This window comes from Annulohypoxylon truncatum, assembly GCF_022578515.1.
Source record: "Annulohypoxylon truncatum strain CBS 140777 unplaced genomic scaffold F4807scaffold_12, whole genome shotgun sequence".
NCBI classification, from domain to species: Eukaryota; Fungi; Ascomycota; class Sordariomycetes; order Xylariales; family Hypoxylaceae; genus Annulohypoxylon; species Annulohypoxylon truncatum.
In genome coordinates, this window is record NW_025953798.1 from 536,422 (window position 1) to 550,009 (window position 13,588).

The following is a 13,588-nucleotide window of genomic DNA, read 5'->3' on the forward strand; positions in this document are numbered from 1 at the left end:
TTGCACCGACCTAAATCCAGCTCTTTAACAGCCGTGCCGGAAATCGTATCTACCTCACATCATCATCCGCCTGCCCCTCATCCACTTCTCGCATATCTACCTTCTCGGACCCAACAAATTTTTTGTGTCTCTGCGACGTGTAGTGTGCCTCTTCCGCCTCTTCCATTTTTTTGACCCGGTTCTCAGGCATCGGATCCTTTCCGGAAACCGAAGCTCTCTTTTGCATTTGATACCCGCAAGGCTGACACCCCGGAGACGAGGCTTAATCCGACAATTTAACTGGGCTCTACGACACCCCACCTTGTGTGCTAAGGAGCAGCTCGATATATCATACGAGAGGAGCTGTCCAAGCCATATTGGACGCTCCCGCGCGGCAAATCGAATTGTCGTCACCGATTACCTGAGCCTTGGTAGTGGAGGGGGAGTTGACTTATTCTTCGCGGCTTTGCCGCACCGGTCTTCAGCATGGGAAAGATAGCGAAGGCCATCCAACCTAAGCACAAAGAGACGCAGGTAAGTCTTCCTATGTGATGCTTATTACATGGTTTAGATTGCTCATTTTCTTCTAGTCTCCTTGGCTGCAGGAGTTCATCGATAATGCGACCTCCATACCCTTACCTCTTTTACCGAAGACCCTTGCCACATTCCCTTCACGATGGCCTTTCCCTAGAGGCGACTTGTATCATTGGATACCATTACTGGACCGATTTGATGATATCCTAGAATTGTTCTGCTCTACTTACAAATTGAACGAGGGCCCCCAGACTAGAGATTTTAGCTGCGAAGTCTTGGGATCTAGCTCGACGGGCGATCCAGAGGAATCGAACAAGTCACAGGACTTCTCGGAACTGGGGTTTAGCAAGGATGGCGATGTCCAGCTTGTCGTGGCCATTCTGAAGTTCACTCAGATGCTTTTAGACCACTGTGGAAATCGCAGCATATATGCCAGCAGTTCCCACTTGAACGATCTCCTGAATAGTACAGATTTTACAATCATCTGTGCTACCTTACGCGTTGGCGCGGAACTGGCCCAGCGTTACCAGGCCTCTGTCAAGCGCATTCACGGAATGACAACCCGACAGATACACACGACTCTTCTCACGAACCACTATAACATAGACCTGGATCGTGTACAGCAGCTTTCTCAACCTTTCGTTAAGACACCCCTTACGAAGCCGTTAGAATCTGCCCTTCTCTCCACCCCTGCTTCTGTTGGTAAGAGTAAAGAGAAGTTCTATGGCGGTGGCTCTAAGAATGCGGCCACTATGTATGCGAACGACTTGTGCGCTCTAGCCAAGGCAGACTCTGCTGAGAACTCGAATTCGCAAGCACGATGGAATGGGTGGGGTGATGTGAAGCTTACGTATTATCCTACCTCGGAGACTTCGCAGGGATCCGCGCAACAGTCTCTACCTGATCGCGGTGCAACGTCTAATGCACCTTCGACTCCGACTCCTTTGAGACGAAGTAGCACATCTGCTGCTGCCCAATCGACTCCCCGTGCGGGCCGCCAAGGAGCGTCGGAGGAGAGCCCAGTGTCGGCTTCTCGATCGCCGGCTGTAGGACGGGACGAGAGTAATCCCCCCGGTCAGAAGTCTTTGGAGATATCGCATGCTTCTGTGTCCTCGTCATCGATCTATCAGCTTCTCGCAAGAGCCCCGGCAGATCTACCCAAGGATGCCAAATACGAGCTCTTGAATCGCCTTAGGGTCGCTAAGGCTCTCACGGGATCGGTCGAATCTCGACGACAGGCACTCAAAGCCCGCCTATTAGCTATTCAGAATTTGGCGTATATCCACATAGAACCTACCTTTATCGAGAAGGTGCTCAGGCAGGATAATGATGAGCCACGGCGGTTTCAGCTGGTGTATCAGCTTGCCGAACTGATCCACCCCGCCGCTGATGGCGCGGCTGTAGTACCTATTGATCTACAGTCTATCGCATTCTCATTGTTGGAGGCCATTTCGAATTTTCATCACAAGCTACCCGATGTCTTCTCGGCATTAAATGCAACGGTGAACCATGGAGTGTTACTTTATGTCATTAGGAAGGCTGTTGCTGAGATGAAGAAGGACGACTCCGGGGATCAATATAGCGAAGAGGATGAGTGGCGTGATACACTAATCTCTCTTACGCTGCATATTACGATGTCGATGGCCAACAACACCTCGCGTAGCATGCCTGAGATTATCTCTGCCGGGTTACTGGATATTATCGTTGAGATTCTCAACATCAGGTCCAACATAGCCGAACGCATGTATGGCTCTTTGGTAGCGTTCTTAGACACACTCGTGTACAACGTTCAGAATTCCTTCCAGACATTGATAAATGCCGACGGCCTTGAGGCCGTTACAAACCTAGTCACTCATGAAGTTGAACTCGCAGGGAAGCTTGTCGCAGAAGACAAGGGAACGCCTGTTACTCACCGTTCCCAGGTTGTTGATTACGAGATACCCTTCTGTCAACAGCAGAACCTCAAACACCTCTTGAAGTTTATTCATCATTTGATGTCAAATACATTTGCTTTTGGTGGTAACACTGATCGACTGTTGAGGAACCTCGTTGATAAATCTGCTCTGCTTCGCAGTATACGCGAGATCATCGAGAACATGGATAAGTTTGGCTCTCTGGTGTGGACAAATGCAGTTACAATTTTGAGTGACTTCCTTAACAACGACCCAACCAGCTTTGCGGCCATCTCTGAAGCCGGATTGGTCCAGAGCTATCTGCAAGCTTTGACAGGTCGACCGGTACCCACGGGTGCACTTGGTGGAACAGAGTCAGGCCAGGAAGGGAACCGAGATGGCAGTCCCGAGTCGCCTTCGGATGGACCTACACCTGATCTCCTTGAGCCCGACAGTCGCTCGCATCCGCCGTCGCAGGAGGACTTAGAAGCACCTCGCGATGGCCCGCCGGCCCGTGGTATTCTACCCAACTCAGAGCCTATCACTACTGTACCGACTGTTCTGAACGCGATTTCTTTGAACAACCTTGGAATGAAAATGGTTGTTGCGTCGCGCGCATTCGATAGCTACTTCGAGATATTCGAGAGCCCGGAGCACGTACGGGTAATGGCATCGGACGATAGCGTGGCTCAGAACGTGGGTGGCAATTTCGATGAACTGGCTCGGCATCATCCATCTCTCAGACCGGCTATTGCGAATGCCGTATTAGATATGATTGCCAGAGTCACCCATCTCGCCCGAGTCAAGGCCAGAGATGCTCAATGGGGAGCCAAGCTTCTTGTGAAAGATTCGAATGGCCGAGACGTAATTGCTGACGAAGGGTTATTGAGCGTGCCTCGAGTGGCCCCTTCAGACAAAGGCAAAGGCAAGGCTGTCGCTACAGCCGAGGATGCTGACATTGAGATGACGGATGCAAGTGTAAAACAGATGGAAGGTGCGGAATCGACACCAGGCAGCTCTTCGAACGAATCATCTTCTATTACGCCTTACATCTATGCAATTTCTAACTTCCTAACTCAATACATCAGTAATAACAATCTGAAGATGAACTTGATCAACAATGGCGGTATTGAGTTACTTCTTGATCTTAGTACATCACCGAGTCTCCCGCATGACTTCGGTGATTCTGTGGCTTCGCGAAGTTTACAGTCGGTTATCGCCCAGCTAGTTGAGACCTCTCCGATTATCGGATTGCCTTCCTTGCTGAAACGAACTCAAGCCGCCATCGATGTGCTCCAGCCCGTGACCCAAGCTCAGGAGGTGGGATCCTTCTTTTCGCCATTCCTCAAGGATGACACAGCTTCTGCGGAGCATGCTGATGACGCTTCGACCCAGCTTCCTCGTGGCACTGAGTTGGCAAAAGCGCTCTTGAATACCCAGTCTCTGATTAAGACTTTGTACCAATGCTTTCCTTATTCAACACGGGCAAACACTGTCAACTTGCATAGCGTTAACGTCTTCGATTATTACAGCCGTCTGATAAAGTCTTTGGGCCCACTGTTGCGTGCTGTCGTCTTGGAGGAGGCGGCGATCTCTAACAGCGTACCGGATAACTGGTCGACAAGGAAACAAGGCCAATCTACAGACCAGCAAGGTTCGGCGACTAACGTCGTCGCATCGAATAACGACAATACTGCCGTTGCCCCTGAATCCGAGGACACTAGCTTACCGGATGTGTTATCGTCTGCCACTATATGGAGGCTTGCCACAGCTACATCCAATAGCATCGGTGATGGCCCCTCCCAGAGTGAGCAATCAAGCCCACGATATCAGAATTACAGAACTCTTCGTCTTCTGTTGCATTCCCTGATGCCTGCCACATTCCCGCTTTTCCAAACCCTTGGAAAAGCTCTATTACCTAGACGGGAACGTGACCAGTACCTAAGAGTGCGTCATTTGCAGCTTGCCGAGGAACTGGCCCAGACGATATTGGCGCAGTTTGAGCTACCTGATCGTGAAAAATCTAGCAAGGACTTCCACTACTGGATCATCATACTGCATGCTGTTCATGAAATGCTGGTAAATCGCACGGTAGAAAGTAAGTCACCCACTCCTTCCCACCCTTTACTGTCGACCATACTAACCCAGACAGCTCGTTCAGACCGACAATCGCCAACCCAGATCATTGCTCCTGTTTTGATCGCCTTTAAGAAGCATGGCGGGTTAGAACTACTTAACTCTATGCTACACACCTTCAAAGACGAGATCTGCAAAGAGCATAAGGATGGGGAGGATTCTTCCATGTCACGACTTGCAGTTATCGGTATGAAGAAGATCCTGGATCTGTACACCATGGCCGTCAACGGAAAGATTATCACAGATTCCATGAGTCAGATTAACATTCTTCCACGGAACATGAGTAGCAGCGATCGACGAGCAGATTCACAAGTGGCACCCAACTTGGTGGTCGAGTTACGGATGTCTATACTGCCGGTGATGAGAGAGCTCTGGGACTCCCCGTTGGTTGAGAAGGGTTCAGCCCACATCCTTGCGAAGATTATTAGTATTCTGAAGTTCATCTCTTTCGCCGATTCCGAAAGTAATGCTTATAGGCGAACCGATAAGGTATGTTTATACTCCCTTTCTTATTATTTTATAGTTCGATGCTAATCTCTGCAGAACGCTCCTCCTGCTTACCTTCAGCCTTCACCACTCCGATTTTCGTGGGAAACCGTCGAAGATGACACAAGAGAAGTTGTTGGTGAGGCAGCTTGCGACGAGGATCTTGCCCATGAAGGCCTCTACAGAGCCAATAACAATCGACATACGGCCATTGAGTATTGCAAAGCTCACAAATCAGGCCTTGCTGGTTCACGAAATCCCATTCCTGAAGAGGACTCGCCTGAAAATGCAGATAGCGAATCTGCGCCCACAGCGGAGCGTAGTACACAGCCTCCTTCTGGGGACGATCCTATGGTCCTAGACTTTCCCGCTGATCTACCTCCGGGCCTGTTACTTGAGGAAGACATTCTTGATGAGCTTAGGGAGGCTACGATGTCAAGAGACGCGGCGGGTTCTGGCGATGATAATGCAGCTACATCTTCAACTACTCCTGCACAGGGCCCATCAACCGGAAATAACACTGATACGGACCTTGCAAAGAAGGAGGCTGTAGCCAAGGAAGACTTGGATGAAGAGCGGACTAAATTACGCGTAAATCTTATCGAGAGGTGTTTGGATGTCATAAGAGCACACCCTGACTCCACCTATGAGGTTTCAGAACTTGTCTCTTCCATCATTCTGCGGACCACTAACGACGAACCATCCTCAAGACAAGAGATAGGCGAGACTTTGGCTAATGCTCTAATTTCATTCGTGGGCGATGATATGAAACTCAACGGACGAAGCATTGCAGCTTATGCTCATCTTCTATCTCTGCTGCTCCAGGAGAAGGCCTTCTTCCGAGCGACAGTCGACATACTCAAAGATAATGTAACGGATTTCTTGCGATTCGTTGAGCTTCCGACGTCTCAGGCCACCGAGGAACTTCCGCCGTGGATACCATACATTCTGCTCGTCTTCGAGATTCTCCTTAGTGACGATGAACAACCAGGAGAAATTAAATGGAAGGTACCGACATCTGAGAACGACCCGATAGAAACCCTTCAATGGTCACCAAAAGACCTCATTGTTAAAGAAGACAATCGTCAGACGCTTCTCAGCTCAGTGCTAGATATTCTGCCCCGTATTGGCAAGGATGAATCACTGGCTGTATCCGTTCTACGTATATTGGTCATCTTGACTCGGGATCGTTCTATTGCACGGTTGGTTGGCGAGAAGAAGAATTTGCAACGTTTGTTCGTCACCGCTAAGCAGCTCTCTGGCGCTGGATCCTTGCGCCTCAGAGATACTCGAATTACGTCTCATATTCTGACTATACTACGGCATATCGTTGAGGATGAGGAGATTATTAAGCAGGTCATGAGGAGTGAAATCCGAGCTTACTTCTCTGGCGGCCGGAACACAGCGCGGCCTCTCGACCCTTCTGGATTCACCAGGACGTTTTCTCATATCGCGCTCCGTGATCCAAGATTATTTGTCGAAGTCTCAAACGAAACAGTGAAGCTGAGTCGATGGACTCCGCCTGAGAGTAATATTGGGCGTGGGCAGACGATAATCCTCAAGGAGCCGAAGCCGGACGCACCCAAGGACGACGTGGCACCGGCTGTCCGAGCTACTGAGGATTTAACTATTCAAGATGTTAAGCCGTCTACCGAAGGCGAAGATAAGCAGATGGCGGATGCTTCCAAACCTCAATCGCAGGACTCGAAACGGCCGGTAGTTGAGAACCCTGATGGTGTAGTGCATTTCTTGCTATGCGAGCTTCTGAACTACAAGGAGGTCGACGACAAGGAACTGCCGCCACCTGCCAAGGAATCGAAGAAGGAAGACGATCAAGAATCGTCCGATGCAAGTGGCATCTCTGATCGCGAAAGCTCCCCTGCTGATGGCAAAGAGAAGAAAGTCAAGCCCTTGTTCAAGACTGAGGATCACCCAATCTTCATATACCGGTGCTTCCTCCTGCACTGTCTTACTGAACTTCTTCAGAGCTATAACCGCACTAAAGTCGAGTTCATTAATTTCAAGAGAAGCGCTCCACTTTTCGCCAACACTCCCATCAAGCCTCGATCAACTGTCTTGAACTATCTTCTCAATGATTTACTCTACACGTCCCACATAGAGACTACATCAGATTCGATTGTACACAAGAAGAAATACGCCACATCCGTTCAGACACAGAATCTCTTGGTCGCTCTCGTGAGCAAAACGGGAGAGAAGCCCATCGAGCAGGGTCGAGATAAGTACGACTATGACGACGAACCTGACCTATTATTTGTGCGAAAATTCGTGCTGGATACTATTCTGAGATCCTACAAGGATGCTGCAACGACTAGTGATTCGTTCGATAGCAGATATAGCAGGATGCTAGCTCTAGCAGAGGTCATGCATCTCATGATGGGCGAGAAAGACAAGGATCCTCCTGTACCGTCTCGCGGTGGTCAAGATCCCCTCGAGAGGTCGCAGGCTCAACTTCGGCGTCTTATGTACGAGAAAGGCTATCTCGCAGCCCTCACGGCGTCTATCGCTGACATCGACCTCGCCTTTCCACCCGTGAAGCGAACCATCAAGTATATTCTTCGCGTACTTCGAATCTTAACGAGCACTGCTATCCACCTGAGCCATTCTAACATCATCCCTAATGTGCCGACCCAAGAGAATGTCGATGAAGAAACATTCTCAGGAAGCTCTCTTTCTGATATCGACGATGACCGAGAGGAGACTCCAGACCTATATCGAAATTCGGCTCTTGGTATGTTGGAGCCCGGTAGAGATAGAGATGGTGACTATTCAGAAGACTCGGAAGATGGTAGGTACCCTACTTTTGTTTATTCGGCGGAGATTATACTAACATATTTAGACGACGATGAAGAGATGTATGATGATGAATACGATGACGACATGGGATATGAATCTGAAGATCGCGAAGAAGATGTCAGTGAAAGAGATGAAGAGGAAGAACTCGAAGGGATGGGTCCCGTTGAAGGATTATCGGGAGACCATGGCATTATCGAAGTTACAATGGAAGATGACGATGAAGATGATGACGACATGGACGAGGATGATGATGAAGATGGTAGCGAAGAAGATGAGCTTGAGTCCGACGATATGGATGAACATGAAGACCGCATCGAAATTATTGACGATGAGGGAAACCCACTAGAGGATGACGGAGGCTCTGGTTGGGAAGATGATACAGACGAGGACGAAGAAGAGGATGATGATGGGGAGGAGGTTGATTACGAAGCCGCCGAACAGGATATTGATGAAGAAGCTGCCCATCTTGACGATGTCGACGCCCTACGGTTCGGAAACATTATGCGTGCGATCGAAGAAGACGATTTTGAGCCTCCGGATGACCTCCATGGTCGCTATATGGAGGAAGATGACGACGATGATGGTAAGCATAAAAGTTCTGTTGCTGCTCCTTTCACAGACTAACTATTGGTGCAGAGGATGAAGAGGAAGAGGACGATATAGATGATGAGTACGCATACGAGGATGCTTTTCCCAGTAAGTTGCCATGCTACTCACTGTGTTTTTTTCTTTTTTTCTTTTATCAGAAATGTGGAGTTGGAACCAATGAGACGCTGATTCTTTTTTAGACGATGCACCACCTCGTGATATTGGGCCATCAAGTCTCGGCTGGGATACTCTTGTGGTTGAACCCCATGGAGGTATTCTTGGTCAGCATCATCGAAACCGACATGGTACCCGCAGTCCCTTCCCTCCAATCCCGTTCATGATGGGTTCTCGAGACCCGATCAGCAACTTTGGTGGTATGTAAATAATCTATTCGTTTATTTCCCGTCTTTTTTTCCTCTGCTCATATATCATTAACAGGCTTATTCACTGACATGCATACAGATCCAAGAGGTTTCGGACGTAATCGACATGATCAGAGGCCTACCGGCAATGAAGACGGATTAAATCCTCTACTTCGTCGGGGCAATGACGCTGGCCGAGACGGATCTCCTCGTCCCTCTCAACTCTCTCAACTTGGTGGTCTTGTTCGTTTAGGATTCCCTGGCGGATTATTTGGTGGCAACATGGACAGCCCAATGTCCTTCATTAACGACCTCGTAGCATCCCTCCCTGCGTCATTAAGCCGCCAGGGACATGCGTTCCACTTTCAAATCACCCAGGGGCGAGGTGACGTTCAGGACATGCAATTCCCATTCGGCGTCCAAATTCGCGAGTCCCGCTCCGACAATCGCCGAGAGACGTATCAGGAACCTATCCAAGCAACTTCGTTCACGACAGACACAACGGTAGCCCGATGGATAGAAGAAGTGAAGATGATATTTGGAGTGAACCATTCAGAGAAGTCACATCGCCTTGTCCCAGCAATCCTCTCGCACCTTGTGCCACCTGCTATTCAACATGAGAAAGAACTCAAAGCTAAAGAAGCAGAACGCCAACGGCAGCAGGAAGAGGAGCGCAAGAAGCGCGAGGAGGAAGAGCGTAAGGCGAGAGAAGCGAAAGAGGCTGAAGAAAAGGCAGCCCAGGAGAAGCGGGAAGCTGAAGAGCGTGAACGAGCTGCCGCCGAATCTGCCGCGCAAACCCAAACGGAAGGCGCCGCTCGTAGAGATGAAGAAGGCGACCGTGTAGAGCCGGAGGCAATGGAGGGCGTGGAAACATCTGATGAAGCCGCAGTCCCGTCAGAGGACGAACCAGCTAGCTCTCAGCCACGCGCCTACACTACCATCAGAGGTGAACAAGTCGATATAACAGAACTCGGCATTGATTCAGACTATCTAGAAGCGCTCCCTGAGGAATTCAGGGAAGAAGTCATCGCCCAAACGGTTAGTACACGCCGAGCTCAGGCACGGGAAGCCCCTGGTGGCGCGGGCGAGCAGACTGAGGTATTCCAGGAGTTCTTGGATGCTCTTCCCGACGAACTCCGCATGGAGATTGTGCAACAGGAACGAGCGGAACAACGAAGGCGAGAGCGAGAAGAGTTGCGGCGAACGACAGCCGCCCCCGGCCAGGCAGCTGAAGCTCAAGACATGGATCCTGCCACTATTTTAATGACATTCCCGCCTGCTCTTCGAGAGCAGGTTCTTATGGACCAAGGCCCAGAACTCATGTCTTCCCTAACGCCTGATCTAGCCGCTCAAACACGCCGACTTATCCGAGCAAATCCGATAGTACACAACGATCACCTAGCCTCATCTACTAACCGCCGAGGGGAGGGTGCCCCAGCCAGTGTACCTACTGATACGGGCAAGCCTCACCGAAAGACAGTTGTGCAGATGCTAGACAAGCCAGGCGTATATACCTTACTTCGCCTGATGTTCATCAACATGAAAGGCGGGTCTCTAGAGACCTCTTTGAAATTTCTGTTCAAGGATGTCTGCGAAAACCGACAAACGAGGTTCGAGGTGGTTAGCAACCTACTCAAGATACTTCAAGAAGGATCAACAGACGTTGACGCTGTCGAGCGAAGCTTCGCTTCGCTTTCTATCAAGGCGAAACAACCTAAGGAGATTGAAAACAAGACCCAAACTCCCCAAAGCCTAAAGCGCACGTCCACGAGCATCGGTAACAGTAATCCTATTCAGGCAACCTCCGAGACATCTCCTCTATTGATCGTCCAACAATGCCTTGATCTGCTCTGCTACCTTGCAGATCAAAACGTCCACGTGCCTTCTCTCTTCCTTACCGAGCACGACGGAGTCAGCACGGCTGCTATCAAGCGTAGTGTCAGCCGCAAGGGCAAAGGCAAAGATGTGAAGGCCAACAAGTATGCCATCAATTCGTTGTTGGCGCTTCTCGACCGCGATCTCGTCATGGAGAGTTCCTCTATCATGGATAGTCTTTCGCAGCTATTGAGTCGAGTTACGGGTCCACTACTAGCCCTTGATCGTAAACAAAAGGAGGCATCCGAAGCAATCAAGAATCTTGACTCCCAATCCACGACTGCAGCAGAGTCTGCCGGAACGACCGCGCCTGTAGATTCAAACAACGCAGATGCCGCGCAGACGGGAGGCGCAAATACATCGGAGCAGATGACCGAGCAATCTGCCAATACCCTCACCGAAGCCCCCGAAAATGCGCCTTCGGGTGCTTCGGCTGCCGAGGCCGAATCTGCTAAGGCACTAGAAAAGCAAGCAATCATGAAGCGAATCAAGCAGCTGCATCCGCCTGTCATTCCGGTCCACAATTTGACTCTCATCATCAAGATCTTTGTGGCTCGCGAATGTAGCTCTAAGACTTTTAAGGAGACTCTCTCGACTATCAAGAATCTGTCCGTGATTCCCGGAGCAATGTTAGTCTTTGGCGAAGAACTTGCTCGCCAAGCCCAACTCTTGAGCGAGAAGATTGTCGTCCACCTTGACGAACTACTCCCGCATATTCAGAACGCCGCTTCGGGTACAGAGATCCAAGGCGTCGCTTTAGCCAAGTTCTCGCCTGGAGCTTCCGACCAGAACAAGCTACTTCGCGTCTTAACAGCCCTTGATCATCTATTCGCCCAGAAGAAATCGGATACGACCGAGAGCTCTGATTCCGATGAGACTACGAAGCAGGACTTGCTCGCTACGCTTTACCGGAATACCACCTTCAATGCCTTGTGGGAGAAACTTAGCGCTTGCCTAAGCGCAATTCGTCAACGCGAGAGTCTCCTGAACGTGGCCACTATTCTCCTTCCTCTGATCGAAGCATTGATGGTCGTTTGCAAGGATACTGCAAATGAAACGCTTACCCAAGGACAGGCAAGCAAGGACATGGTGCTATCTAGTCCACAGCCCGAGTCGCGTTTGGCCGGTCTATTCTTTACCTTCACGGAAGAGCATCGCAGGATCCTCAACGAGCTTGTGCGCAACAATCCGTCGCTTATGAAGGGAACCTTTTCGCACCTTGTCAAGAACCCCAAGGTGCTCGAATTCGACAACAAGCGCAACTGGTTCAACCGTAGTGTGCATAACAAGCAACAGGTTAGCCAACGGCCTCACCCGATGTTGCAGCTGCAAGTCCGCCGAGAACATGTTTTCCATGATTCTTTCAAATCGCTATACTTCAAATCGGGCGATGAGATGAAGTTCGGCAAGCTTAGTATTAGGTTCCACGGCGAAGAGGGTGTAGATGCCGGAGGCGTTACTAGGGAATGGTTTCAAGTTCTCGCGCGACAGATGTTCGACCCCAATTATGTGCTATTCGTGCCCGTTTCAAGCGATCGCACGACTTTCCACCCGAACAAGCTCAGCAGCATCAACGATGAGCATCTCATGTTCTTCAAGTTTATTGGTCGAATCATCGGGAAGGCTCTTTACGAAGGTCGTCTACTTGACTGCTACTTCAGCCGCGCGGTCTACAAGCGAATCCTCGGCAAGCCAGTCTCAGTCAAGGACATGGAATCCTTCGACCCTGACTACTACAAGTCTCTTTCCTGGATGCTGAACAACGACATCACTGATATTATCACTGAGACGTTTTCGGTCGAGGATGATGAATTCGGCCTGACCAAGATCCACGATCTGATCGAAAATGGTCGCAACGTGCCCGTCACTGAAGAAAACAAGCATGACTATGTGCGTCTAGTAGTCGAGCACAAGCTCCTCACCTCGGTTAAGGTTCAGATGGAGAACTTCTTGAAAGGTAAGATCAAGGAAATGGAATATCTATGTTTTACTTATGCTAACTTACGAACAGGCTTCCACGAGATCATTCCCGCCGAACTGATATCTATCTTCAATGAGCAGGAGCTAGAGCTTCTGATCTCTGGTCTACCGGACGTCGACATCGATGATTGGAAGAGCAACACCGAGTACCACAACTACTCGCCATCTTCTCCACAGATCCAGTGGTTTTGGCGAGCGGTACGATCATTCGACAAAGAGGAGCGCGCCAAGCTCCTTCAGTTCGTCACGGGAACCAGCAAAGTTCCATTGAATGGATTCAAGGAACTTGAGGGAATGAACGGGGTAAACCGATTCAACATCCACCGGGACTACGGCAACAAAGACCGTCTACCATCATCCCACACGTGTTTCAACCGTAAGTATCCCTATACTTTTTACATACGATGCAGTTTACTAATATGCTCGCAGAACTCGATCTCCCCGAGTATGAGAGCTACGATACCCTTCGTCGACAAATTATCAAGGCTATCACGACTGGTAGCGACTACTTCGGGTTCGCGTAAGGGACATATTCGGTCAAGGCTCGCAAAGAAAAGGAAAACTCAACACTATACCACGTCGTTGATTGTATTGTTTGTACAGCATGGAGAGAATGAGGCGAGAGGCAGGCGTGCATTTTTCTCTTCCACAAACGGAGGTTTTTGATGAGTTTGTGTTTACCTCAAACATTCGGCAATGATGCTCTGGCGGGAGAGCTACGTCAACGGAGTGCAGGCCAATGGCGTTAGCTAACCTACCCAACACTTTGCCCGACACATAGCATATGTGGATTAGGGTTTACGCAATAATAATGAGTTATATCATGAATTTTTGATAGCTTATAATCGTGATGATCGTGCCTATTATACCGTTTCATAGTCTGCATTGCGAGAATGAATTAGTATCTTGGCTCTAAAACGTAAACCGTAGCTGACTTGCTTT

General features: G+C 49.6%; 1 protein-coding gene across 1 annotated transcript; it reads left to right on the plus strand.

Annotated features, from left to right (window-relative positions):
- The first annotated feature begins 346 nt into the window (after positions 1-346).
- On the plus strand, positions 347-13,356 carry F4807DRAFT_55477 (uncharacterized protein). The gene is made up of 9 exons (XM_048003201.1): positions 347-513; positions 570-4,503; positions 4,558-5,030; positions 5,085-7,833; positions 7,885-8,424; positions 8,478-8,537; positions 8,630-8,803; positions 8,892-12,623; positions 12,678-13,356. Exons 1-9 carry the CDS (start codon positions 466-468, stop codon positions 13,310-13,312), a joined length of 12,345 nt encoding a protein of 4,114 aa, XP_047855192.1. The 5' UTR covers positions 347-465; the 3' UTR covers positions 13,313-13,356.
- The last annotated feature ends 232 nt before the right edge of the window (positions 13,357-13,588 follow it).